This window comes from Mauremys mutica, chromosome 2, assembly GCF_020497125.1.
Source record: "Mauremys mutica isolate MM-2020 ecotype Southern chromosome 2, ASM2049712v1, whole genome shotgun sequence".
Classification (NCBI taxonomy): domain Eukaryota; kingdom Metazoa; phylum Chordata; order Testudines; family Geoemydidae; genus Mauremys; species Mauremys mutica.
The window spans coordinates 14,793,742-14,820,047 of NC_059073.1; the positions used below are offsets into that span (position 1 = coordinate 14,793,742).

General features: G+C 47.8%; 1 protein-coding gene across 4 annotated transcripts in view; it reads left to right on the forward strand.

Annotated features, from left to right (window-relative positions):
- COL22A1 (collagen type XXII alpha 1 chain) overlaps positions 1-26,306 on the forward strand; it is a 333,573-nt gene that overhangs the window by 248,767 nt on the left and 58,500 nt on the right. For all 4 annotated transcript variants that reach the window (XM_045004657.1, XM_045004658.1, XM_045004656.1 and 1 more), the window contains 11 exons: positions 1,026-1,079; positions 1,545-1,589; positions 4,912-4,974; positions 5,961-6,014; positions 11,014-11,055; positions 13,021-13,053; positions 17,401-17,454; positions 17,942-17,995; positions 19,140-19,193; positions 21,215-21,268; positions 25,639-25,692. In XM_045004657.1, coding sequence (XP_044860592.1) covers positions 1,026-1,079; positions 1,545-1,589; positions 4,912-4,974; positions 5,961-6,014; positions 11,014-11,055; positions 13,021-13,053; positions 17,401-17,454; positions 17,942-17,995; positions 19,140-19,193; positions 21,215-21,268; positions 25,639-25,692 — 561 coding nt within the window. The remainder of the gene's footprint in view (positions 1-1,025; positions 1,080-1,544; positions 1,590-4,911; positions 4,975-5,960; positions 6,015-11,013; positions 11,056-13,020; positions 13,054-17,400; positions 17,455-17,941; positions 17,996-19,139; positions 19,194-21,214; positions 21,269-25,638; positions 25,693-26,306) is intronic.

Sequence of the window (26,306 nt, forward strand, 5' to 3'; positions counted from 1 at the left end):
GTCACCATCAATACTTACTGGAGCATTAAGGAAAAGGGCTCTGTGATGGTTCTAAGCCACTGTGCTTCTCCACTGGAGTTAGGTGGCAGCATTATGAATGGTGAAGCCAGGAGAAAACTTGGACTCTGGGTGGCAGTTCCTAAACCTCTTCTGCCTGCAGCTGCCAGCCTGTGTTAAAGGACTAGAAAACCTGCCTTACAGTGATAGACTCAAGAAGCGCCATCTATTTAGCTTAACACAGAGAAGGTTAGGGGATGACTTAGTCACAGTCTATAAGTTCCTTCATGGGGAACAAATATTTAATAACATGCTCTTCAGTCTAGCAGAAAAGAGTATAACACAGTCCAATGGCTGGAAGTTGAAGCTAGAGAAATTCAGACTGGAAGTAAGGAGCACAGCTGCCAACGTTCATGCAGTAAATAAGCACCCCGACTTCCACAGTCAGCCAAAAATCAAGCTAGTCCCATTTCAAAACAAGGCCAAAACAAGCCAATCCCTAAGAACCCAACACTCTATGTGCCTAGATCCCCCCGGCCTGCAGTCTGGGACCGTGGTGGCTGCTGTGCACCCCTGACTCTCTCTCCACTGCTTGCCCACCCTTGTCCCCGCTTGCTGGGAGCAGATGAAGAAAAAGAAGCAATTAGCTACAAGCCAAATAAGCAGCAACTCACAAGCCAATTAAGCCAAAAACAAACCCAATCTCTGTGTTTTTTTCATGGGTTTGGCCCGTCTGGTAAGGAGTGAATTTTTGACAATGAATTACTCCTGTAGAGTGGCTTGAGCTGTTCACAGAAGGAATTTGGCTCCATGTTATTCCAGAATGGAATCTAATGAGCTTTGAGGTTTTGCATACAAAATTTTCAAGCGTGGACAAGGCATCTCAGGAACCAAAGCGTGTGTCCGCACACCCACACACAGAGTTACTAGCGATCTGAACCACCTGGCTCCCAGCTCAGACTGTTGTCTGCACATTTACTGCACGCCTGGAGAGTTGTTCCGTTAACCTCCATTTGTGTTCCTTACAGGGAGAACAAGGAGAAAGGGGACAGGAAGGTTTTCCTGGGAAAACTGGTCCCAAGGTAAGGAATTCCAATTTACTGAGCTCTCTCTAAGCATGAATCGAATCTGCCAGAGCCTGATTCTGATTTGACTTATATCCGTGTAAGCAGGGGTAGCCCTGCTGACGTTGATGGCCTTACATTCGTGTAACACTGGGGTGAGGGAAAGGAGAAGCAGGTCCGTGTCCCTCTGGGCACAGTGGATTCTGTCACAAGGTGCCATCATACATAGACATGGACCCAACTAGGACTCAGGCTCTGACACTGACCTTTTAGGAGGTTTGCTCTGGCGTACTGGATCCTGCTGCTCCCTGTGGGCCACGTAGGGGGACCCATTTCTAGATGTGCGTTGGAGAGGGGGCAAGGGACTCCTGTGAGACAGCTGTTTTGCTGTGTGGTGATATGGGGTGTAACATCATGATTATAAGGCAGTGTTAAGGGGCATTGGTTCCCTGTAATACTAAAGCTGTGCTTCTGTCTTTGCAGGGTGAGAGAGGAGATCACGGCCCGCCTGGTCTAGCTGGTGAGAAGGTGAGCAGGCAAAATTGTCTTAGCAATAGGACCACCTGCCAAAGCAGTGCATAGGAACCAGATATAGGAATGAATCCTTCAGTCAATAACTAGATAAAATGACATTGGTTTGACTCTGACTGAAGGCTGAATTAGCGGTGTTTGGAATGATCAGGTTTATGGTCAGCTAGGATGTAGGGGAAGCTCTGATTAATGGGGATAAAGCCAAACTGCCTGGGCACCCCTGACAATCTGGTTTCATGCGTGGTGAACAAAGAGAAGGAAAGCAAAATGTCCTAGGCAGATGCACCTGGTCTCCTGGGCACACAGCATCAGTCCAGCATGCTGGTGAGACTTCTGAGAGACAGGGCCCTCCTTATAACCATTCAATGCAGTAGGGAGAGTTGTCACCGTTTCTCCAAATGCTAAAGCTGTGAGTTGTACTTGTCAGAAAAGTGCCCCCACATGACAGGTTTCTTGTGGAACTTAGAGGCAGCAAAGTTATCGAGCTCCCTGTATCCTGTGGCTTCTGGCGGCCCCTGCTAGCAGCTGAGTGGCCCCCCGCCTAGGAGCTGGACCTGCTGGCCACTTCTAGGGCGCAGCACGGAGCTAGGACAGGTAGGGACTAGCCTGCCTGAGCTCCGCAGCACCATCAACCAGTCATTTACCGGTCCAGTTGGCAGTGCTAACCAGAGCCGCCGGGTCCCTTTTCGACTGGGTGTTCTGGTCGAAAACCAGACTCCTGGTCACCCTAGCCTTGGGCATAGGTATAGTTTGACTTTTATTTGGGGGGGGGGCCAGGGGCCAGTGGGGCTTGAGCCACCTCCTCAAGGCGGAGTCCAGGAAGGCAATGCCACCTCCACTCCCGACTCACCTCAGCAGGCCACCCAGCCTGTCTGGGAGGAGGGGGGAGGGGATTCAACCAAAAATTATAACTCAAAGGTAGGGGGCTCAGCTCAGAAAGTTTGAAAACAGCTCTTAGGGTGCAGCGAGGGGGTATCTAGGGGCTGTGTGCCGACGGAGGGGGGAGCACAGGGTATAGGGAGGGGTAGCTGGGGCTGTGTGGCAGGGAGGAGCTCAGGGTGCAGGAAGGGCGTAACTCAGGGTGTAAGGAGAGGGCTGTGTGCTGGCAGGGGTAACTCAGGGTGTAGGGAGAGGGGTATTAGAGGCTGTGTGCTGAAAGGGGTAGCTCAGGGTGCAGGGAGGGATGTATCTGGGGCTGTGTGCAGGGAGGGGGTAGCTCAGGGTGCAGGGAGGAGGTAGCTGCAGGGGTGAAAGTAACTTACAGGACTTACTGGTACTGCTGGAGTCCTGAGGGGGGCGTGGCCTCAACTGGAAGAGTCGTGGCCTCTCGAGATTTTAAGGCCCTGGGGCATTGGCTGTGGCTGGGAGCTCCAGGGCCTTTAAATCAACCAGGGGCTCCCAGCTGCAGAGGTGGCTGGGAGCCCCTGGGGCTCAGGGGCAAATTAAGGGGCCCAGGGCTCCGGCCGCTGCGGAGCTCTGGGCCCTTTAAATCCCGGCCCCAGCCCGGCAGCCGAGCTCGGGCATGGATTTAAAGGGCCTGGAGCTCCCACCGCTGCAGGGAGCCCCGAGCCTTTTAAATCCCAGCCACAGCCTGGCAGCCGAGCTCTGGCATGGATTTAAAGGGCCTGGAGCTCCCACCGCTGCAGGGAGCCCCGAGCCTTTTAAATCCCAGCCACAGCCTGGCTGCCGGAGCTGCGGGTGGGATTTAAAAGGCTCCGAGATCCCTGCAGCGTCGGGGAGCTCTGAGCCCTTTAAATCCCGGCTCCAACACAGCCGCCAAGCCGTGGGCAGGATTTAAGGAGCTCTGGGCTCCCCGCTGCGGCGAGGAGCTCTGAGCCCTTTAAATCCTGGCCCCAGCCCGGCCGCCGAGCCGCGGGCGGGATTTAAAGGACTCTGGGCTCCCCACCGCTGCGGGGAGCCCAGAGCCCTTGAAATCGCCGCCGCGGAAGCTGGTGCGGTCCGGCACGGCGTACTGGCTCTTGCTGGTACACCGTACTAGACCGTACCGGCTTACTTTCACCTCTGGGTAGCTGGGGCTGTGTGCAGGGAGGGGGTAGCTCTGGGTGCAGGGAGGAGGTAGCTGGGGCTGTGTGCAGGGAGGGGGTAGCTCTGGGTACAGGGAGGAGGTAGCTCAGGGTGTAGGGAGAGGGATATTAGGGGCTGTGTGCTGGGAGGACTCCCCTGCGGTCCCCCTGTTCCCGGAGGGGTCTGCCAGCCACGGAGCCGGGTCTGCCCACCCAGGCAGCTCTTACCAGCTGCCTCTGCGGGAGCAAAGGGGGCTGGGAGCTGAGGAGCAGCTTGAACCCGGGGCACCAGCAGGAGAGGAGGGAACACTGTGGCCGCCTGCCCCATGGCACCAGCCAGAGTGGCAGCTGCCCCGCACAGCCTGGTAACAGCAAAAACAGCAGCTGGCACTGTGGCACATTTCCCCACCAATACAGTTACCTACTGAGCCTGCTCAGTACAACCTAGATAGGAAATTCTTCTGCCAGGGAGTGGTTTGTGCCTATACCAGCTCTGGCTTCCCGCCTCCAACCTGGCCAGGGGGTGGGGAGAGGAGATGGTGCAGGGAGATGTGGAGCTATCCCCGGGACTGCCGTGCTCTTGCACTTCAGTTTGGGGGCAGGGCAATGCCCTCCGTGTCCCCAATTCTGCCTGTGGGCTTGGGGCTTCTGCCCCACAGAGAGCACCAGGGCTTGGGGATTCAGCCCAGCTTCAGCCCCGCGGGGAGCGCTGGGGATTGGAGCTTCTGCCCCGTGCCTCCCAGCATCAGCCCCAGTGGGAGCAGCGGGGATCGGGGCTTCAGCTGCAGGACCCCTTGTAAGGGCTTGCGGACCCCTAGGGGGCCACCGACCCCCAGTTGGGAGCCGTTGGTCTAGGCAATACTTAGTCCTGCCATGAGTCCAGGGTACTGGACTAGACGACCTCTGGAGGTCCCTTTGAGGCCTATGATTCTATGATTTTTTCCCCATTACTCTAATGGGAGTTAGATTGTGCTTGACGAGACTGAGGAACAGTCTCCCCCTGGAGAAATTTAGTGCAGGTCATTGAATTCTAGACTGAGCCATGGCTGGGAACTGAGTTTAGGGGACAATCTGGCACTGACTGGGGTGGGAAAGAGGGACCAGGCAGCCTAAGGGGTCTCTTACATCCCTGCCTCCTCTGACTCTGTGCTCGAGAAAGGCACAGTTTCCTCTCTGTTTAACTGATTATTTATTTTATTATTCCCAAAAATTCAACAAAAATCCAGGCAGCCGAGTTTGCTGGGCAGGCTGTACATGTTCTCCGGGTTTCATAGACTTCCCTTTCTCTCTTTCAGGGTGAAGCAGGCCTTCCTGGTCCCCAGGGGTTACCTGGGAAGAGGGGAGAAAAGGGAGATCAGGTGAGTGACTTTGAGATGTTGCTTAGTTTGACTGGGGCCATTGGAAGTTCTTCCCACCCGGTGTGATCTTTGTGGTGAAGAGCTGAGCAGCCCCCAAAAGCAAACCAGCACCCCCCATTAACACAGAGATGCCCAGCGAGCTCTCCTTGTCTCAACCTAGGGGCTAACAGGTCAATGTATATGCAGGAATTAGATTAATGCAGAAGGTCATAGCTGATTTCATAAGGCTTGAGAGGTAGTAGGAACAATGCCCTATGAAGAGGAAATGTGATAGGATTTTCAAAAGCACCTACGTGATTTAGGAGCACGTCCCACTGAAAATGAATGGGATTTGTGCTCCTAAATCACTTTAAAAATCCAGCCCATAGTCTTTATAGATGGTTATGTGTATGCATATAGGGCCTGAGCCAATCTCCAATGAAATCAATGGGAATCTTTCCATTGGTTTCATTGGCTGTTGGATTCCATACATGTAAACATTGCTATGTTTATGTTATATATTAACGTAGCCCTGTTTCAAACAGTTAACTACACCAGACTACATTAGTGTGCACTAGGGAATGTTTAGTGTGCGCCAGCAGAGTCCACATGGGCCACTTAGTGTGTAATGCACTAGTGCACCCTAGAATTTACACCCCTCTGGTAGGGTCACTCTGTGTTGTTGGTCACCCTACTGCTCTCCTGTTCCCAACAGAAAAATAACAAATGATTATTTTCTAGGTGTTTCAAGCAACATCACTTTTATTTGCAAGATGGGCTAGGGTTCTTGTTTTCTTTTCCATAAACTAAAGTGTAAACTGGCAGCTTTGGAAAATAGTGTTACTTTTTGTGAATTACTCAAGATGTTACCCTTTGATTTAACTGCTAGCGCTGCATCTGGGGAGACAGGTAAGATCAAACAACAGTATAAAATATTATAGCAGCGTGGTAATGGTGCAGTAGCTATGGTTGATTCAGGTAAAATCAGAGTGTTTGTTTGTTCCTAGGGTGAAAAAGGAAGAGATGGACTCACCGGACTCAAAGGCGAAAGCGGTGAAAAGGTGAGTCACAGAAGGTAGCAGACACCTAAACAAGAAAGGAAGAAGGAGAACAAGGGTTGGAGGGTGGAACATGGTTCAGCAGAAACAGGGTGAGCTACAGTCTCAGTGGAACAATGGAAATGGCTAGTAGCTTGGACAGGCTTCTTATGAGGAGAGAATGACGCAATTAGGGTTGTTAGAGAGACAAGGTGGGTGAGGTAATACCTGGTTTTGGACCAAATTCTGTTGGTGAGAGAGATGAGCTTTCAGGCCACACAGAGCTCTTCCTCTAGGTGACTTCCTGCTCAGAGTGTCATGGCTAAATACAAGGTGTAACAGATTGTTTATCATAAGTACTTAGCACATATTGTAAGGGACCATTCAAGTTAGAGTGGCCCATTAACACCTCTTCAGTCTTAGGGCAAAAAGAGGGGGGTGTCTGGGTTACAGATTATTGTAATAAACCACAAATCCAGTGTCTCTGGTCAGTCCATGATTTCTAGTGTCTAGCAGAGTAATGAACTTAAGCTCCCAGGCCTAAAAATTATAGACTGACCAGAGACACTGGATTTATGGCTTATTAAAACAATCTGTAATCCACTAACCCCCTCTTTTTGTCCTATGACTGCGGAAGTGTTAGCGGGCTACTCTTCCGTGAATGGGCTCGTACAATATGTTCTAACTACTTATGCTCAACAATCTGTTCCACCTGGCATTTTTGCTGCGACACTGGGAGTACCTTTCCCAGACCAGAAGATGAGCTCTGTGCGGCTCAAAAGCGTGTCTCTCTCACCAACAGAAGTTGGTCCAATAAAAGATATTACCGCACCCACCTTGTCTCTCTACTATCCTGGGGTCGACATGACTACAACTACACTACATGTTTAGGGCTCTACAGTTGAGAAACCAGACAAAAGGAGTGGATGAAACAAAGTAGTGTGTGGGATACAGACATGCAGTGGGGCACTCCTATTTGTACTCTGGTAATTCAAAGAAAAGGGAGATATTTGAAGAAACTGGAAGGCGGCAAGTTGAAAACTGATACAAGGCATTTTTTTTAAACGCAGCACACAAACTGTGGAACTCATTGCCACAAGGTATTATTGAGCCCAAGTCCTTAGTAGGATTCAAAAAGACTCTGACATTATGACAATGGTAATTTTAGCTAACGAGAACATCCAGGGTTACAGTAGACAGGGCTTATTTTATAAAAGCAGATTCAAAGAGCTGGGCTTGTTTAACCTAGCAAAAGGACGGCCGAGAGGGGATCTGATTGCTCTCTATAAATGCATAAGGGGGTAAACACCTGGGAGGGTGACGAACTGTTTAAGCTGAAGGACAGTGTTGGCACAAGAACAAATAGGTATAATCCGGCCAGGGCCGTCCTTAGGCATATCCAGCATACAGGGCTGCGTAGGGCATCAGAAAATTTGGGGCACCCCTGGGTCTTAGTGTCCACCCTTCCCTTTTGTTCCTATCCCTGTTCTGACTCTTCCTGCAGGCTCCCACAGCTGGCTGCTGCAGCCTGGCGAGTCTTCCCCCAGAGGGGATCTAGTAACTTAAAAGTGAAAAAGCCTCTAGCCTGCCAGACCTATTAGCACAAAGCTGAAACTGTTGAAGAGCCGTTTAACAGGCATTTGCCAACCTTCAGGTATATACTGTCAGTTGCTGAATTTACTGACAAAAACAGTTGTGCATGACTGTAATATTTACTCAGAACATGTTAGTCTACAGGACCTTAGTTTAAAATTTGCTTTAAAAATATTACATTAGTGTGTTGGTGAAGATTATAAAATCTCATCTCTAAAAAATCCTTGCATAGATTTTCAGATGCACAATCTGAGTATTCATCTTTAGCCTTAAATGCTTGGATCTTCAGACATGTAGTTTTTTTTAAATAAATTCCTCAAAAGACCACCCTTATCTAAGATACACATTTTAATTTTAATTACTATAGTACAAAAAACTTGCTTCCAAAGTCTTCCTGTCCTTTCTGTCCATCCCTTTCTCCCTTCAGCCCCCCTGTTGAAGAGAGCCCTTAAAAGGACAAGTCCCCTTTCCTTCCAGACAAATGAGTTTCCCTTTCTTTATTTCTGACTATTTGATGAACTAGTTTTAAGAAAACCCTCCAGCAAAATCAGTATCTTAATAAGATATAAAATCCTTTGTTATGCCTAAAATCTTTGGAAACATTTTAAAGTCTATTGTTATGGAGATCACACAAAGTAAATTAGTGTTCCCTTTTTCTAAAAGCAATGAACGTTGTTATGAATACACTAAACCTCTGTGACTGATTAATTTAAAACAATGTCTTTGTTTCTGTGAGTTAAATATGCAGTAATCTGGAATGATTACTTTATGAAGGTTTAAGAGTACATTTAAAATATAAAATCAGCTGAGAAATACTGATTAAGAAAATGTAAAACAGAGAAGAGCTGCATCATGTATTCCATAATATTTAAAGTTGTATTCAGCAGGACAGCTGCCTTGCCCTTACTACAAAGTTTTTTTCAAATAAATCTCTGACAAATTTCAGGGTATATCAAAAAACCCGTGACTGACATTTTTTATTCCCACGTTTAGTGCTTTTAATTAGGTACCTTCTGCATGTCCAGTATTCACCATCTGGCATGCAGTGGAAAACATGCTCCATTTTCTTTAGAAAGGAATTGCAGAAAAGTGGCTTTTTCAAATGTCATTTGCTTCATTTGGGTCCAGGGATTTGGCTGGAAGGTTTGAGCAGGGAGGGGGAAGGAAGAGAGGATGGAGACGGTGGGGAGAGGGCGTGGCCTGGGTGAAGTGGAGGCAGGGGCGGGGGCGGAGTATGGGTGGGGCCACAGGCAGAAGAGGTGGACCGCCAGCGCCGCGCATTCTGCATGAGGGAGAGGGTGCGGGGAACTGTGATTCTCTGCCGCCATGAAGCAGGCCGAGCGGCTCGGTACCCTTTGCTGCCTCATCCTCCCCCCGCAGGCTGCGAGCCTGGGCTGCCGTCAGACACAGGGGCACCAGTTTAATAGTACTATGTAGGGCCCCATAAATCCTAAGGACGGCCCTCAATCTGGCCATGAGCAAATTCGGGTTGGAAATGCGATGCAAGTTTCTAACGGTCAGAGGAGTGAGGCTCTGGAACAGCTTCCCAATAGGAGGTGTGTATGGGGAGGGGGGCGAGGTGGGGAACAGCTTAGTTACTTTTAAGAGAGAGAAGGACACATGTATGAGTGGGATTCAATGATCAGGTTGCTTGTGATGGTGGGGCTAGGGTGTGGCAGCCCTGGGGTTCCCTTCTGGTTCAGGTCTGATGGTCCCTAAATCTCATGCTTCAGGTCTTCAGTCAGTCACCTGCAGGAGTCAGGAAGGGATTGTTTCCTCCCAGTGTATTTGGATTTGGAGTTTTTTTTGGTCTCCTTCCTCTGAAGCATCAGAGGTGGCTGCAGCTAGAAATGAGACTCTGGATGGGGTGGGCTGGTGCATTCTTTCTTTCAGGTGTATGCCTGGCTGGTTTTACCTACATGCTCAGGGTCTAACTGGTTGCTATACATGGGGTCAGGAATGTGTTTTCCCTCAGGTGAGATTGGCAGTGACCTTGGGAGTTTTTCACCTTTCTGGGCAGCATGTGAGTGCAGGTCATTTGCCAGGATCATCTGGGTATCTTACTTAATCAGTTCCCTGCCACTGGGGGGTCTTGGGCACTGGTGCATATGGATTTTGGGTTTGGTCCTGATGTACTTATTTTAAGCTCATTATGGATAACGAGCAGGATAAATCGGAATGATCTATGTTAATTTTTTAATAGAGTATGTTAGCTATACACGACTTTTGGAATGTGTACTGTGGCTAGGTGGTTATCATTAATAGCAGGCTGCTGAGAAACTAGCAGGAAGGTAAGAACAATGGATCCAGATAAGATGTGGTAATTAGGTCAGGAGGTGATGGAACAAGACCTGAGTTGTTAGTTGTGAAGTTGGTACAGTGCAGGCCTCAGCTAAAGTTACTCAGCTGGTTTGTCAAACTGGGATCAAGCAGATAAGACAGGCCATGCAGGATGGGTCTAAAGCAGTGAGGCCTTCCTAAGCTGTCAGGGAAATGGTAAGATCTTGTCTACTATAACTCTGTATGTTCTCATTATCTAAAATTATCATCGTCATAACGTCCAAGTCTTTTTGAATCCTACTAAGCTCTTGGCCTCAATAATATCTTGTGGCAATGAGTTCTACAGGTTAATTGTGTGCTGCATTAAAAATGTCCTTGTACCAGGTAGGACAGACAGGTGTATAGGCCTTTTATTGCTTTAAAATCCTTCTCTTTGTGCGAAGTGCCTTCCCACTATAAAGATGAACAAATTAGTACAGATCAGCCCCACATCTTTATAGGGAGTCTTTCCATAGATTTCAGTGGGCTTTGGATCACTCCTATGTATGCTCAGCCTTGTGAGAAACTAAAATGTCTATGTGGCACTGCAGTGGCTTTACAGAATCAAAATCATTTGAGTTTTGTCTCAGTATAAAAATGTTTTTAGAAAGTTCAGATGTTCTACAAAAATTGGAAAATTTCCACAAAACGGAGACATTTTTCACAAAAAAAATGCATTTAGTCCAAACCCCTATTTTTCATTGAAATGCAGTTCAGGCAGAACTTTTTTGTGCACCTCTACCCTTAAAGTGTGAATTATTCTTAGTACTGCTGCCAGTCTTACAACCAGACCTCAAAACACAGTGGATAGGCACCACCAGAGCCCTGTGGGACAAAAGGGGCAGCCAAGCAGACATCTTTCATATGTCAAACTGCACAACAATAAGAGGGGAAATTTTGGCCATGGACAATGGGGCAAAATCCATCTGTCAGCAAAAGAGCCATGGGATGTATAACATCCACTCTAAGCTGCCAGGACCTCCTTTGAGTAGGTCTCTTGTCGTTCAACCACGTCTCATAGCTGTACATGTTGTAGAACTGCAGTTGTGCTGAGTTTTACTCTGCTGTCTTCCTATTCCTTAAATAACTCTCCTCTCCCTTGCTTCTTCAGGGTGACGTGGGTCCTGCTGGTCCCCCCGGTTTACCCGGAACAGTAAGTAATGCTGCATCCCGTGCACTAACACGGAGTTGATAGACACAGGAATAGGTGGCAGTTTCATCTTCCACACAGACCTCCCAAGCTCAGGGCCTCACAAGTTACCTGTTTCTTTGCAGAAACACCAGGAACTATTTATTTAGCCCTGGTATAACTCCATGAGGTTCAGTGGCGCTATCTCATGGCTGCAATTGGTCCAGTAGTTCTTAAGAGATTGGTATGTGTGTATCCTGTCATTGCCGCTCTCTGCATGCATACTCCCTCATACCGTAGCATCAGTTTGACAGGGTTTCTGCATCTCTTCCTTTCAGTGGTATGTATAGTGGGTGTAGGGGCTGGGGCAAGTGTGCGTGTTTGTGCCTACACAAGGGTGGAGAAAGGGAGTAAATGTGTTTACATGCTGCCAAGTTTATTGCATGGATCCTAAAGGATCCTTTTAGACCAAGCAAGATGTTCCAGTCCAGGATTTCCTGGTAACTTCCCAAAAAAAACAGTTTATTTTCAGAATGGATCCTGTGGGAAACTGAGCAGATCTTGCAGGGAGCATTCCACCAGAGTCTCATTAGCCAACATGCCGTGCCCATGGAAATAGCAGGGGGAATCCTAGACTGGATTACGCTGCCTCACCAGCATGGTTTTAGGGCAGTGCTTATGGCTCGGGGAGAATTCAAATCCAGTGCCCTCCAGGGCCTTTGTGAGAGAGGCTCCAGCACCATCTTGTGTTGCTGGCCCAGGAGACCCGAATACACTAGGAACCCATCGTGGAACAATGGAATTAGTTTGGGTTCAAAATTGGGTCCAACAAACCACCAAATTAGACCATGTCCCCCTCACAGACCCCTCCTGGCAATAGGAAAGCACCAAGGAACTTCCATTTAGCTCTTTTAAAATGTGGGAACATGAGTATACTCTGAAATGCAAGTTAACTAAAGGCCATGAAACCAAAGTCCATGGAATATAACTATAACCCTCATCACCCGCTCGAGCAAAACCTGACCAGTCATCCTGGCCTGAGTGTTAACAATGCACCCGCCCCAACAATGGTAGAGGTAGTACCAGAGTTACAGGCCCTCCAGGGAAAATGTCTGAGATTCGCATCTAGTGGCTGTTAGCAAGAGCTGATTGCAGCTGCCCTGCTGGCGTATGGACAGACAGCCTCTCGGATAGCGAAGACCCAAGCCATGTAGACCTTCATAGGTCTGTAACAAAACCTTCAACAGGAAGGCAGTGCAGGCTGCAGAACCCTGCTGTGATGCACTCCCTATGGCGAAACCTTCCAAGCAAGCAGGCTTCCTCGTTCTGTATCAATGGCAGCTTCCAAGTGACCATGTACATCGCAGGGCGATAATCCAGTCACAAAGGCCCAGGCCTGGTCGACAGCTGAGGGAAATGGTCCCAAATGCAGCACCACATGCATAGGAATGAAGAATGCTCTTCTCAACGCTGACATCTCTTGGGGAATCTGTAAGGAGGAGAAGTGTAGCCATCCTTAGTGATTCCAGGGTGGAAGACAATGGACCACGCTCAGCCATGGGCGTGAGCAAAGCACAGCTCCTATCGGTTTCAGTGGAAGTTGCCCTTGCTTATACTAGCCCCAGATTTGGTCCAAAGGGGAAAGTTTAATGAGACTAGAGATGGGATTAAGTGTAAAATTTAGATCCAGATTTCAAAGCTGTTTGAAGCTGGGATTTTGGTTGAGCTCATTATTACTATAGAGCTCCTGTGAAAAGTTGGGATTCATATTTCAAATACCCCAACAAAGTTCTGGCATAATTTGGATCTTTTCTTTCTGAAGAACACTGTATTAGATGAAAGGACCTGCCAGCTGAGAGGGAGGGAGTCTGTACTGACAGAGAGAATGAAGTCCACAAATGATTAACCTTCTAGGAAAATCACTTTGAAGGGCCTCTTTTGTGAATGTGTTTCTACTAACTTTTTCTTTTTTTTTTGTTTTCTTTCCAGACAGCCCTGTTTACCCCACACCCTCAGATTCCTGTAAGTAATGTATCTAATAAAGAGGGTCTCTAATTTATCAGCATTTAACTTTGATAGATAAAAATCACCTTGGAATTTAACATCAGCACTATGCTCAGTCACCAGAAAAATGCAGCCGTTGTCCTAGCAACAGCAGCATCCAGACTAACTTTGGTTGGGATGCAGCTGCATTCTGTCCCATCCCCGCAAGATGGCAAGTGCTCTCAGATTACATGAGATTTTAGTGTTCTGCTCTGGTCCTGTGTCTCCCTTACTTTGCACAGATGTAGATAACTGCATAAGTTGCAATGCAGCAGAGAATTAAGTGTGTAGAGTTTAAGTGACTGTGTTGGCACCGGGGTGTAACCCAGTGGTGAGTGGGTGCTACACAACCTCCTTTGTGGATTGGCATGTGAGTTGTTATGGCCCTTACCTACAGAATGTTAGCTTAAGCTCAGGCTTTTAGCTCTGGAGGTCCCTGGTTCAAACCCTGGTGCGTTGGCCAAGAGGACGGCTATCACTGGGGCACTGTGTGTGCTCTAAAGGCATAAGTTTCAGGAGGAAGTTAGAAGTTACCAGCCATCCTGCAGGATACATCCTGCTGCCTCTCTCACAGTGATGGGGAACGAGGTACAGAGAATACTAGATCTCAGCAGCAGCAGTCCTCTGTTTACTTATACGTTGTTCCCTGTTAGTTAAATACATTTACCTAAAAGCTGCTCAGTTAGCACTGAAATACCGTGACAAGTTCAAGTGGGTTTGGGTCTGTAGCTAACCATAACGGGCTGAGTTATGCCTTTAGGCCCCAGCCCTCTGTCCGGGAGCTGTGCAGAACTACATTTATGGAGGAGCAGCTCTGAAGGGAATTCCCTACAGAAGGTGCAGTGTTCACACAATCAATGCCCGGTCAACGCTTCCTCTCTTTGAGAGGTCTTGCATTCTGGAGGCGCTGGAGTTGTGACTCTGATCGTGTCTTGCATAAACCAGGAGGACAGGAGGCCTCCCTGCAGTCTGCCCCACCTTCTTGCACAATCACAGAGTCGTGGGGCACAAGCAGGCCCACTCTGTGTCTTGCCCCCTTTTTTCAGTGGGGCGGAAGTTAAAAAAAAAGGAAAAGAAAACAGCAAGAGGCAGTTGCTTAGGGGGCTGGCAATGGGGGCTGCTAGTTCCAATCCACCCACTTGTTGCAATCCAGTCCAGCTGTTAATCATAACTGCCTCATTTCTGTACATTGAGCTGTGTGAAATGAGAGGGTGGATTAAGATCAGTTTCCATGGATGGGGATCCATATAGCATGTAGCACTATCTGGCAGCACTGACAGTCTCACCAGATTGGCCATGTGTTCAGCTAATTTGGAGGGACCCTTTAGGCGGTCCCACCAGATTAGGATTGAGGCAAGGTAATTTGTCCTGCGTGTATTCTACTTGTTTTTTGGCTATTGAATGACTTTAGGGACAGATTTTTTAAGGGTATAAAGATGCCTAACTCCAAATACCTTTAAAAACCTGGCCGCAAGCCTAGAGGCTGATCAGTATGGCACTAACGTTCAACTGACATGTAAACACAGAAACAAAAAGGAGGAAAGAAGACTATTAAATGAGCTGCCTCCTTAGACCATTGAGTGATTACTACTTCTTGCAGCCTTGGTTTCCATGGGAATATCTGTTTATATTTACAGTTATTAAGAGCATCCATCTCTTTGACCTTGTTAATGTATGTCTACACTTTGGGTATTTTCATCACTCAGAAGGATTTCAGAAAGTGTATGAGTCTGAATTGTAATTATACCAGTACACCCAAAGTACAACTGCAATATTTGGTTGACATACATTTATTAAACCAGTTTGCGCTGCATCGTCATTTTTCTGTAGGCCATTAGATGGCACCAGAGACTGTTTGAATAGGACCTGTGTTAACATGAGTTAAATTATTTATTGCAAATAATAATTATTGCAAGTTCAGACTCTTTTTGGTTGGAAAATCCTTTGCAAACAGACTTTGAATTTCACAAATCTGTTGCTAGCGGAAATTATTTGGAAAACAGATCTTGTGAACCATGAAGAACTATATGAACTCTTTGTTTTGAGTAGTTCTGGTGCCTGATGGGAAGCCTAAGTCACATGCTTCTGCCCTTGACTGGATAACTGAAAGATTTTATACAATGATGTAACCAAAAAAAGTTTGAATGCTCTTGCCTGAATACATATGTTCATATACAAATTTGGAATTTCATATGTGGCCTGATCTTGCACCATTAGACTTGTCAGTGGGAGCAGGATCACACCCATAGAGACAACTAAGGGGAGATATGATTGGGGTTTATACAATCACGACTGGTGTAGAGAAAGTAGATAAGGAAGTGTTGTTTACTACTTCTCATAACACAAGAACTAGAGGTCACCAAATTAAATTAATAGGCAGCAGGTTTAAAACAAATAAAAGGAAGTATTTCTTCACACAATGCACAGACAACCTGTGGAACTCCTTGCCAGAGGATGTTGTGAAGGCCAAGACCATAACAGGGTTCAAAAAATAATTAGATAAATTCATGGATGATAGAACCATCAGTGGGTATTAGCCAGGATGGGCAGGAATGGTGTCCCTAGCCTCTGTTTGCCAGAAGCTGTGAATGAGCAACGGAGAATGGATCACTTGATGATTACCTGTTCTGTTCATTCCCTCTGTCACACCTGGCACTGATCACTGTCAGAAGACAGGATACTGGGCTGGATGGACCCTTGGTCTGACCTAATAGGGCCGTTCTTATAGAGGACAGCCATTTCTCCAGTAACTCTATGCCAGGAGTAGGCAACCTATGGCACGTGTGCCGAAGGCAGCACGCGAGCTGATTTTCAGTGGCACTCACACTGCCCGGGTCCTGGCCACTGGTCCAGGGGGCTCTGCATTTTAATTTAGTTTTAAATGAATCTTCTTAAACATTTAAAAAACCTTATTTACTTTACATACAACACTAGTTTAGTTATATATTATAGACTTCTAGAAAGAGACCTTCTAAAAATGTTAAAATGTATTACTGGCACACGAAACCTTAAATCAGAGTGAATAAATGAAGACTCGGCACACCACTTCTGAAAGGTTGCCAACCCCTGCTCTATGCCATTCACTTAAATGCATCCAAATATCACGAATGCGTCCATACTGATTGGCTTTTCAGAATTCAAAGTAAAGGTGAATTCCTGCTGCGTGGTATTCCACCAGCATGAACATACGGGGATGTTATAAAGAGGAAGGATAGCAGTAAATTAATCCCAGTGGTCAGTAACAATAGCGTACACAATAATGTGCTGATGTTGCAGCAGGGAAGGGAAACTCTATGAACGCAAGAAGTTAATGGAACACATAGCCAAGAGCAGCTGTAGAATCCGCATCACCGGTGATACCCAAGTCTAGCCCATGTTCACCCATCTTTTAGAGACAGGATCGAAAGAATGACATTAGTCCGATAATCCTCCAGGCAGATGGAATAGATCATTGATCCACCGTTATTTCTGATGTCTCATTTCACACCATCTGGACAATAAATGTACACCAGAGAGAATATTCTTTCCCCTGAATTTACCAAGTTGTAACATTATTTTATGATGGCAGATTATATGTAAACGTTATCTACGAGGGAGAGGAACCATCTTTATATTTGAAAATATATTTGGGATCGGCTTAGCAAGACAAGCGCCTTTTCACAGGGAATGTACTGAGCCATAGCCACTAACAACTCCCCAACCCCGCAAAAAATCTCTGTTCTGGGACAGAAGGAATGTGATTGTTCATATTTTCACGTGGGTGAATACCCACTTCTTCAGATGCAAGTGCATCTTGCATCTGAAGAAGTGGGTATTCACCCACGAAAGCTCATGCTGCAAAACGTCTGTTAGTCTATAAGGTGCCACAAGATTCTTTGCATATTTTCAGTGTGAGTCCTCTAGATCTAGATACCATGAAGAAGTGGCAATGGTAGCAGTTAAGCTGAAGAAGATTCTTTCATTCATTTGGCCTTGTTCCAAAGCATATTTCATTCATTGGAGGGTCTTAACGTCGGTGGCCACTGAATCAGGCCCTTTATAAAGATGGAGTCTGTGGCCATATTCTGATAACCCTAATGGGGGTCAGGGTTATCTGCTTTCAGGTAAAGGGGTGGGTTCAAAGTTCAATTCAGCTCAGAGTCACTTCCGATGAAAAATCCATTCAGTTTTCAATGTGGAATAAGAGATTCTTGACATCAGCCCTCTGTATGGAATGTGTTCAGATGCCTTTGTCAAAGAACAAAGCTGTCTGACTTTTATCAGCCTCGCTGACGAGATAACTTTAATTTATTTTTCACTCTTCATCCTCGTATTGCTTTGCGACAGGGAGAAACTGGGCCAAAGGGAGAGAAAGGAGATCGAGGAAACAGCGGGGAACCCGTAAGTGCACGACAGTATTCCTTCAGAAATGGCTTTGAGCCTCTCCCTGCCCCCTAGCTAACAAAACATGGGTGGGTGTCATATTCCCTTTGGCAGGGGCCCTGACCCCCTGCTCCAGGAGTAGTGACCTGGTGATAAGCAGAGGGCTGGTGGGGAGTTCTAGGTAGGGTTTTGCTGATGTTTATATGTATATATATAGCTCATTTTAATAAAGTTCTTTCAGATGATTTTGCCCTACAAAATTACACAGAGTTAGTCTATGGAACTGCAAGTTTTTGTTATTGTGACCCATTGTTCTTCTGCAGCAGTGGTAGGGTATGCTCAAGAGGAAGGGGCATCGTCTCCATCACGTCGGAAATGAACCTGAGCTGTTGCTAGCCCTGGACATATAAAATCCTTCCCTTCCCCAGAGTGGGGAAAAATGAGCCAAACCAACATGTGCCAAGGAGAATAAATGAGTTGTTTCCCACCTCCCCTTCCTTTGCAGGGACTGCCTGGTGTCCCAGGTGAAATGGGGCTGCCAGGACCTCCAGGACCACAGGTAAGCAACATTGACTCCCCTCTCTGGAGTGACCAGATAGGTAAGGGGTGCTGACTGGGTGTAGATCACTCCACACAGTCCCTCCCCCTGGATGCTGAAGGTCTGATTCTCCTCTCACACTGCTGTAACTCCATTGACCTCTGTGGCATTAGGTATCGCTCACTACCCCCAGTGCAAAGGAGAATAGAGTCGAGCCCTAAGTGTGACATGCTATCTCTACACTGCTCTGCAAGCAGGAGCTCTGAGACAGCTCTCCAAAGCATGCCTGCCAAGAGCTGAGTGTACTGCGTTTCTGCTGCCCCACGGGGCTAACGAATGAGTGATTGTGATTACAGCGCATGAGCAAGGAATTCCAGGGCAGTGTTCAGATTCGAGAGACACTTTCTGAATTCTCCGTGGGTTATGTGAAATGGGTACATAGTTTTAGTCCAATTGCCACTGAAAAATTGTCTGGATGGCAAAAAACACCATTGCAAGTGAGCTCTGATCATCGCTCCTGTTGACCATCTCATCAGAAAGGGCAAAGATTGAATGGGCACTGAGGTACCACTCTCTCCCCTAGACAGGGTCCCTCCAGCATAGGGCTGAAGTATGGTTGTAGGGCAGCATGAGAGAAGATCGTGGTGCTTGTGCTGTGCCTATCCTGCAGATAGAAATTGGCTGTTGCTCGGACTGCCAGTCTTGGGCTGTCTTAAACAAACACGACCATGAACTTAACAAAAAAAAGGAAGAAGGAGAAGAAGAGAAGAGTTTCAGAGCAGTGGCAGACTCAGCAATGGCAAGGAAACAGGAGTTACAATGCCACCGAATTCTCTGCTCATGGAAGTCCACCATGGGACAAAGCAAGTCCCATGTAAACCATCAACGTAGACTTTCGTGGCTCATGGGGCCAATGAAGGCCCTTTGCACAGGAATTCATCCTTAGTGGGCTATTATTGTTCATATAGTTACACCTGGCAAGTCAGGGGTGAGATTCCCCCTGTGGAAAGAGACCATTGCAGCTTAGTTAGGATATAGGTGGTGCATAGGCCAGGGATGGCCCTATATGTGGGCATGAATTTCACCCTCTCTGTGAACATCCACAAGTCCCAGCATCCAGTGCTGAACAGCAGCCTCCATTTAAGTCCTTTTTCTTTCTGTCCAGGGTGCGAAGGGACAGGAAGGAGCCAGAGGAGAGCCAGGAATCCGTGGAGAGACTGTGAGTAATTGCTTCACTTAGGGCACATCTTGCAATGAGAACACACCTGAAGGGTTTCACAAGTAGCTGCTTTACAGACTAACAATCTCAGGCAGATCCTGTGCAGTGTACGCTCTGACCTGTAGCTAGGACAAAAGCTGCTGCTCTGGGCGAACAGACATTCAAACCACTCAGCTGAACCCAATGGATTGCTGCTCCAATCAACTGAATGGATGTGGTTCCAGATTGCCCATTTTTTGTTTGAGAAATCTGATTCTCAGATGAAACCCCCTCCTTTCCAGGCAAGACGCTGGCCGTGCTCATTAGTGCACTGGGATGGCATTCAGGCACAGGCTACCACCTGGTGCTGAGAGCTCGTATCTCATCGAGAGCCACCACTTGTTTTTGATCTTGGTTAGCTTTACGCTTCTCCTCCAGCCTGATCAATTCAGTATTTTTTTTATAAAGGAGACTCATTACCATAAACCCACCACACATACTTGTGGGGGGGTGGGGGGGAAGGGGGAGGAATGTTCTCTGAGGCTGATCTGATCTGGCTTCTGCATACTAGAGAGCAGTAATGACTCAGATCCCAAATTACCCCCAAATGGGCAATTTCTTATTCCTTTCTCAAGAAAAAGTCAGTCGAAGAGGAAGTGCTGAACAGAGCACAAGGAATTAGAGGAATGGTTTTGGGGAGCCTTAGATCTGGAGAAGGCCAGGTATTAGAAAATGGCTCTGGATTGATAGTCACTGTCCTGCCAACCCAGTTATGGCATGTTGCTTCCATGACTACTCTTCCATTGAAGCCCATCAGGTTCCTTGTAGGCCTTCTCCACACTGGCGGTAGTGTGTAGGGTAGGCGTAGCTAGATGCCGCAGTGAAAAGCAGGCGGTGTCCACACAACGGTCTGTAGCTACTCACAGTGGTGAAAGGCTCTGGCAGTGGAGAGCTGCTGGAGCCTTTCCCTATTGCTTCCCTGTGCCAGAGCCTTTCCCCACAGCTGGAGACTTTCCCTGCAGTGGGGAAAAGCTCGAGCAGTGAGGAACTGCCTGAGTCTTTCCGCATTGCCTCCCCCTGCTAGAGCCTTTCCCTGCGGGGGGAAAAGGCTCTAGCAGTGAGACAGCACACTGCTAAACATAGAAGTGTAGCTGGGGGATGCACTGCATGGGTGTGTAGAGAGCTGTGCAGGGTATATACCCTAAGGTTCTGGTGTGTCTTTACTAACTAATACCTCATCTACGCTGGTAGGGGGGCACGCAGTGTATGTCCTCTACATCGCTGTAAGCATAGACGTAGCCTCAGTAATAGTAATATTAATGCTGTATAATACCCACTAGTAATGTTGTATAACACCTAGCCCTCTTACGGCATTTTCCATCCATAGACCTTGCAGTGCTTTACAATCAGGTCATATCATTATGGGCCCGATCCAAAGCCCATTGAAAGCCATGTGAGTCTTCCCATTGACTTCATTCGCCTGTGGGTCAGGCCCTGTAATGGGTTGCAGGATTGGGTCATTAATTGATAAATGAATGTAAGAGTTAGAAGTGCATCTGACTGTTCCTTGTGGATAGAAGCCTTTGTTCTTGTGCTGCCGGTTCAGAATACTCACCTGCTGAACTATTGACCTCACTAAACATACAAAAATGCAGGGAAAGGGTGGAATTGTCTGAGAAGACTATTTTGTTGCCCTGGATCCTATATTTTTGTCATAAAACAACCTCATTTCATCTGACCTGATAATATATATTTTATTCTCAGTGTTCTATATTTTTTTCCAAGCTGATGGAGTAGCTGATCTGGATTTAGGATTGATCGTGGCAATAGACAATTTTGAAATTCCCAAGGGATGTCTTAATTTGTTTTGTACCGTTGCATCCTTATTCAGATTGTAAGATCTTTGAGGCAAGTGTTCTCTTTTACCATACGCTTGTACAGCGCCTAGCAAAATGTGGACTCCAATCTCATTTAAAACTTCTAGCTCCTATGGTAATACAGAAAGAAACAATATTTTTTTTCATTTTGTTTTCTTACAACAGGGTGCTCCTGGACCTGTTGGGCCCCCAGGTCCACAAGGCTTGCCGGGAAACGTGGTATGTATTCATCCATGGATTTGTTCCCCATTTGTGCCCTGCCACCTTTCTCTTACTCAGTTTCTTTGGTTTTCATTGTTACCCAGGGTTTCAGGCACTTTACTGGTTTGCCAAAATCTCCCCCTACACCATTTCCCAGGCTCTACTGCTGTTGTTTATTACAGGTGGTTTCATTACAGCCTGCTACTCTCTTTGAGAGACTCAGTAGACATGGACATCTTGGGAGTGGTCTAGTCAACAGGACAATCTCACCATCAGGCGCTGCTTCTCAGTCAGGCCGAGAGGTTGGAGCAGTGGATGTCGGGTTGGGACTGGGCCAAGGGTGGAGCTGGAATTGACCTAGGGACAGGACAGGGTCAGAACTGAGATCAGAGTCCGCACTCAAGCCAGAATCAGAACCGTAGGCACCGTCCAGGTGCAAGACAGGGGTTGAAGCTGGGTAGTCAGAGTCCAGGGACAAGCAAAGTCAGTACCGTAGCCAAGTCCAGATACAGGCCAAAGATCGAAGCTGGACAGTCAGAGTCTGAGGGTTCAGGGATGGTCAGGAAGCGGAGACAAGGCCGGAGCAGGGCAAGGACAAGACCGGAACGGGGCTCGGGCCAGGATAGGGCAGGAACAGGAACAGGGTCAAGGCAAAAGCAGGCTGGGAGTCTCAAGTGTCTGATACACTGTGCGGCAGCAGGCGGGTTCCTGGCCAGGTAGCGTGTTGCACAGACTGATCTGCAGCTCTGGTGGGGTTGGGGAAATACCTGAGTTTGGGGGTCACCTGACGCAGGCTTTGCTCAGGAAGAGGCTGCTGCCGCCGCATGCCTGGAGGCTTAGTCACTGCCGGCTCTGTGGGAAGGGTAAGTCAGTGCAGCCAAACTGTTGCCACGTGCCTGAGTGACAACTCCCTGTTGGAAGGGCACGGTGGAGGCTCTGGGGATGGGTAGTGCAAGCCCACCCACATCTAAAGCCCCCCTCACCTAAGGGGAGGAGCCCCTGGACCCAGGCACCAATAAGATTTCAGGGGACAACAAGTGTAAAAACAGGGACGGGAGTGGGGGTCACTGGTTGAAAAGGGATCCAGAGGGGGACACCGAGCAAAGAACCCTGGACAGGGCCCACTGCTCCTAGAAGGCATCCAGGGAGCCAGTGGACATGGTCCAGAGGAACTCTGCCCAGAGATGTGACTTGAGGGAGCATGAGAAGTAGGCCCCACAGTCGCGGAGCACCTCCCCATCCAGCTTCCCCCTCCTGATATGGAGGATGGCCACTTTGGCCAGTACCAGGAGGAGGTTGACAAGGAGGTCTTGTGATTTCATGGGGTGTGCATAGATCAGGAGGTGTGGGGAAAAGTGCAGCCAGAACTTAGGGAGAAGGTTTTTGAGGAGCCGGAAGAGGGGCTGCAACCTGGTGCATTCAATATAGATGTGCGCCAGGGTCTCCCGCTTGCTGCAGAAGAGGCATGTGTCGGGGGAGGTGGTGAACCGCGCCTAGTACATGCCCATGATCACGGCTCTGTGAAGGAGCCACCAATTAATATCCCAGGCGAGCCGTGAAACCAGTGTGGAATATGGACTGGCCCACCGGGGTTCCTCACCCACCACAGGCAGTAGGAAGTCCTACCACTTGGCATCAGAGCAGGACACAAGCGTGAGGAAGTGAAGGGTGTGGAGCATGAGCGCATAGAGCTGTTTCCTAAGCACAGTTCATAGGCCGGCCAGCTTCATGTCGTGCAGCCGGTTCAGGTGGTGCATAGGGGGTGGCTGAGGAGGCTCACCAGGCAGGGGCCCAATGGCAAGCTCCAGAGGTGGGTAGGGAACAATCTCCCAAAGGACTTGCTCAAATAAAGTGAGAGAGGCAGGTGCTAAGGCCGCCCTCACCTTCTGAAGTATATGCCAGGGGATGTGAACCCCAAGCGCCAGCCTAGCACCAGGGGATCCACCCAGTCCCTCTATTCATGGTCCAGGAGGTCTCTGATCCTGGTGGTACCAGCCAGGACCAACCTTTGCTGCACTGAGGGAGACTCCACCACTTGCACACCAAGACGGAGGTTGTACAGCCGGGGCCCCACGAGGAGGTCCCCCGCCTCAGCAGCTGCCGCAGACCTGGTCGCTGAGACTAGCTTCCAGGCCCTGGTAAAAAAACGGCAGCTCAGAACGGTCTCACAGGAGACTTCTCAGATGGAGGTAGAAGAGCTGCCAATCGTATCAGAGCCCTCGGAGGTAGCAAAGGAAGGCGTGCGCCAGCGCACTCCATGCCAGACTGCCAGCACCATAGAGGAGTCTCTGCAGGACCTGGAGGTGGAAGTCATGGACCTGACTGGAGACAGAGCAGGCCCTGCCCAGCCTTCTCCAGGGGGAGGTTCAGGACTCCCGCAGAGACCCAGTGCAGCCCTGGCCATAGGAACTCCAAGATTTAATTCTGGAAGCAGGCCAGGGTACCCAGGGGCAGGGGCAGGGCCAGAGCATGGACAGGAGCAGCTGGTTAAGCACCAGTACCCTTCCGCACAGGGAAAGGCACTGGAGCAGTCCTGTCCACTCCTCAACCACTCAGCCACCCTGGTCTCCAGATCATGATAATCTCCAGTGGGGAGGGATCGGTGGCAAAAAGTGAGACACCCAGGTAGAGCAGCCGGCCCATGCTCCCCCAGATGGGCTGGATCACAGGAGGAAGGAAGCTCTCCTGCCACCTGTCCCCGACTAGCAGGACAGAGCTCTTGACTCAGTTGACCCAGGTGGAGGAGACTGCTGAATAAATGGCTTGTCAGGCCTCTGTCTGCACCAGGTCACCTAGGTCCTGGACCACGAGGAGCGTGTCATTGGCGTATGCCAACAGGGCCAGCCACTGTTGGAAGGGAGCAGAGCGAGCAGCCCTAGTTTGGCTGCAGGTTTGCCTCATGCTCACCAGCATTGTACCAACAAGGATGAACTGAACTCTGATTTGTGTCCTCTCCGAACTGCCTAATGCTTGGTTTGCCACCAGCTGTCCCAAGAGAAAAATTTCTTTTTCTTTCTTTCTTTCTTTCTTTCTTGTTGAAACTAGAATCAGTTCAAAGATTTAAGGATTGATACACCCAGATCCCATTTTCACTAGAATACCATGTAATCACTTCAGGTCCAATTGTTTAACCTTTACTCAGACGAGTTGGGCCATTGAAATTAGGTTTGCACGATTGAGCCTTTCACGTTTGCATATAAGTCTTTGGCTACATTCTGCTCTCACTTCCACCAGTGTAAATCTGGAATAATTCCATTGGAGTATCTGGTGTTACTCCAGTTTTACACCTTTGTGAATGAATACAGGGTTTGAACTTTTAAGTGCAACATGCACAGGGCATTAGCTGTGCAAATGAGATCAACAGAAGAGCAGTGTGATGTGATAGGTGCCAATAGACAATCCAAGTAGCTGTCTACTAGTTATCTCTGCTATTTCTAATTAAATTGCTCTATTAACACAGTGAAGATACTTTACATATTCATGAGCTTGGTTAAAGGAAGCTGAAGTGGGAAAATAATATTTGTGTTGATACTGTCCTCTAACTTGCAGTCAGAACAACAGATACAAGCCAACAGAATGGGCTAAAGTACTAGCGGATGCTGGAATAACTCTAAATAATTGCACTGCTCAGTGATGAACTCAGAGACCTCCCCTGACCTTATTGGTGGGGTTTAGTTCATTCCACAACTTCCTGAAAGCATCTGTCTTGAAAGACCCAATTCACAAGCCTTGTCCTTGTTTCAGCTTGGGAGAAAGGAATGTTATGTTGTTTGGTTTGGAGGCAAATCACCTATGGGTCTAAACTATAAAGAATCAAAGAAGTTTGATGTCATCCTACCTGCCTATAATTTAAAGGGAATGAAAACGGAAATGCAAGGGTAAAATGACCATTGAGTTACTCCCAGGAGTGTGTTGAGTTTCCCCATTATACTGACTATTGGGGGCATCAGACAAAAATAAACCCGATGAGACTTTTGGTTGTAATGAGGCTTTCTAGTATCTCTGCTCTCTACAGTTATGTTTTCTGAGTTCTTTTCAGCAAACCAGGAAGTGCCAGGAGGATTTTACAGAGGGGGGAAATGTATTTTGGTTGGGGGAGGAGTGGTGTTCAAAACTGGGGCTCACTCAATTTTCATTTTAGCTTTGCAGTTCATTTTTACATTGAAAATAACCTTTTCAGGCAGCTGATTCACATCTCTTCTAGTTCATTGTTCTCAGGATTATAAGTTGTCTGTACTGGGAAGAGGGAGTGTCATAAACCCAGATGTAAAAAATTGCCCCAAATCCCCAATATGTACAATACAGTACATCTGTCTATCTCATTTCCTTTAGAATCAAATACCACCTCAAATAACGGTTTTAAACAGGAGCGTTGTTCTTCTCCACAGGGTGTACCTGGAGACGCTGGCCAACCCGGAAAGGATGGACAAAAGGGTGAAAAGGTCCAGCAGTTCTTTCATATCTGTCACATAAATGTGTATCTGGACTTGCAGCCCTCTGAACTGTGACCAGGATTAACAGATTTTAAAGCCAGAAGGGATGATTAGCTCATCTAGTCTGGCATTTTGTGTAACGCAGGCCAGAGAATTGCACTTGGTTCTCCCTGTATAAACTACCTAGCAGTACTAATAGGACAGGAGCTCTTGAAGTGAAAAATCCACCTTAGCTTTTCTATTACAGTGATGTCATTGGCTTGAAAACACATCTGCACGGTGATGATTGTGCCAGGATTATGGGGGATTCTATTCTGTTTGTTTCTCTCTTGATAATTATGTTTAAATCTGTAAATCCCCAGCTGTAAGCAAAACCTGGCTCTGGTTAAGCAAGCTGGGGCTTCTGCTTTCATATCAAGCTCTTTTAATTGCATAGTTCCCTTATCCTCCCAGCCCACCCTCACCTCCATTTGTCTGTCTCATCCGACTGTTATGTGCTGCCTGACACCCAGACTGTAAGCTCTCATTATTACTTTCCTGTACCAAGCCTAACATGATGGAGCCCTGGTCCTTGATTGAGGCTCCATAATAGAAATAATTAACAGTAACATCGACCTTAACTA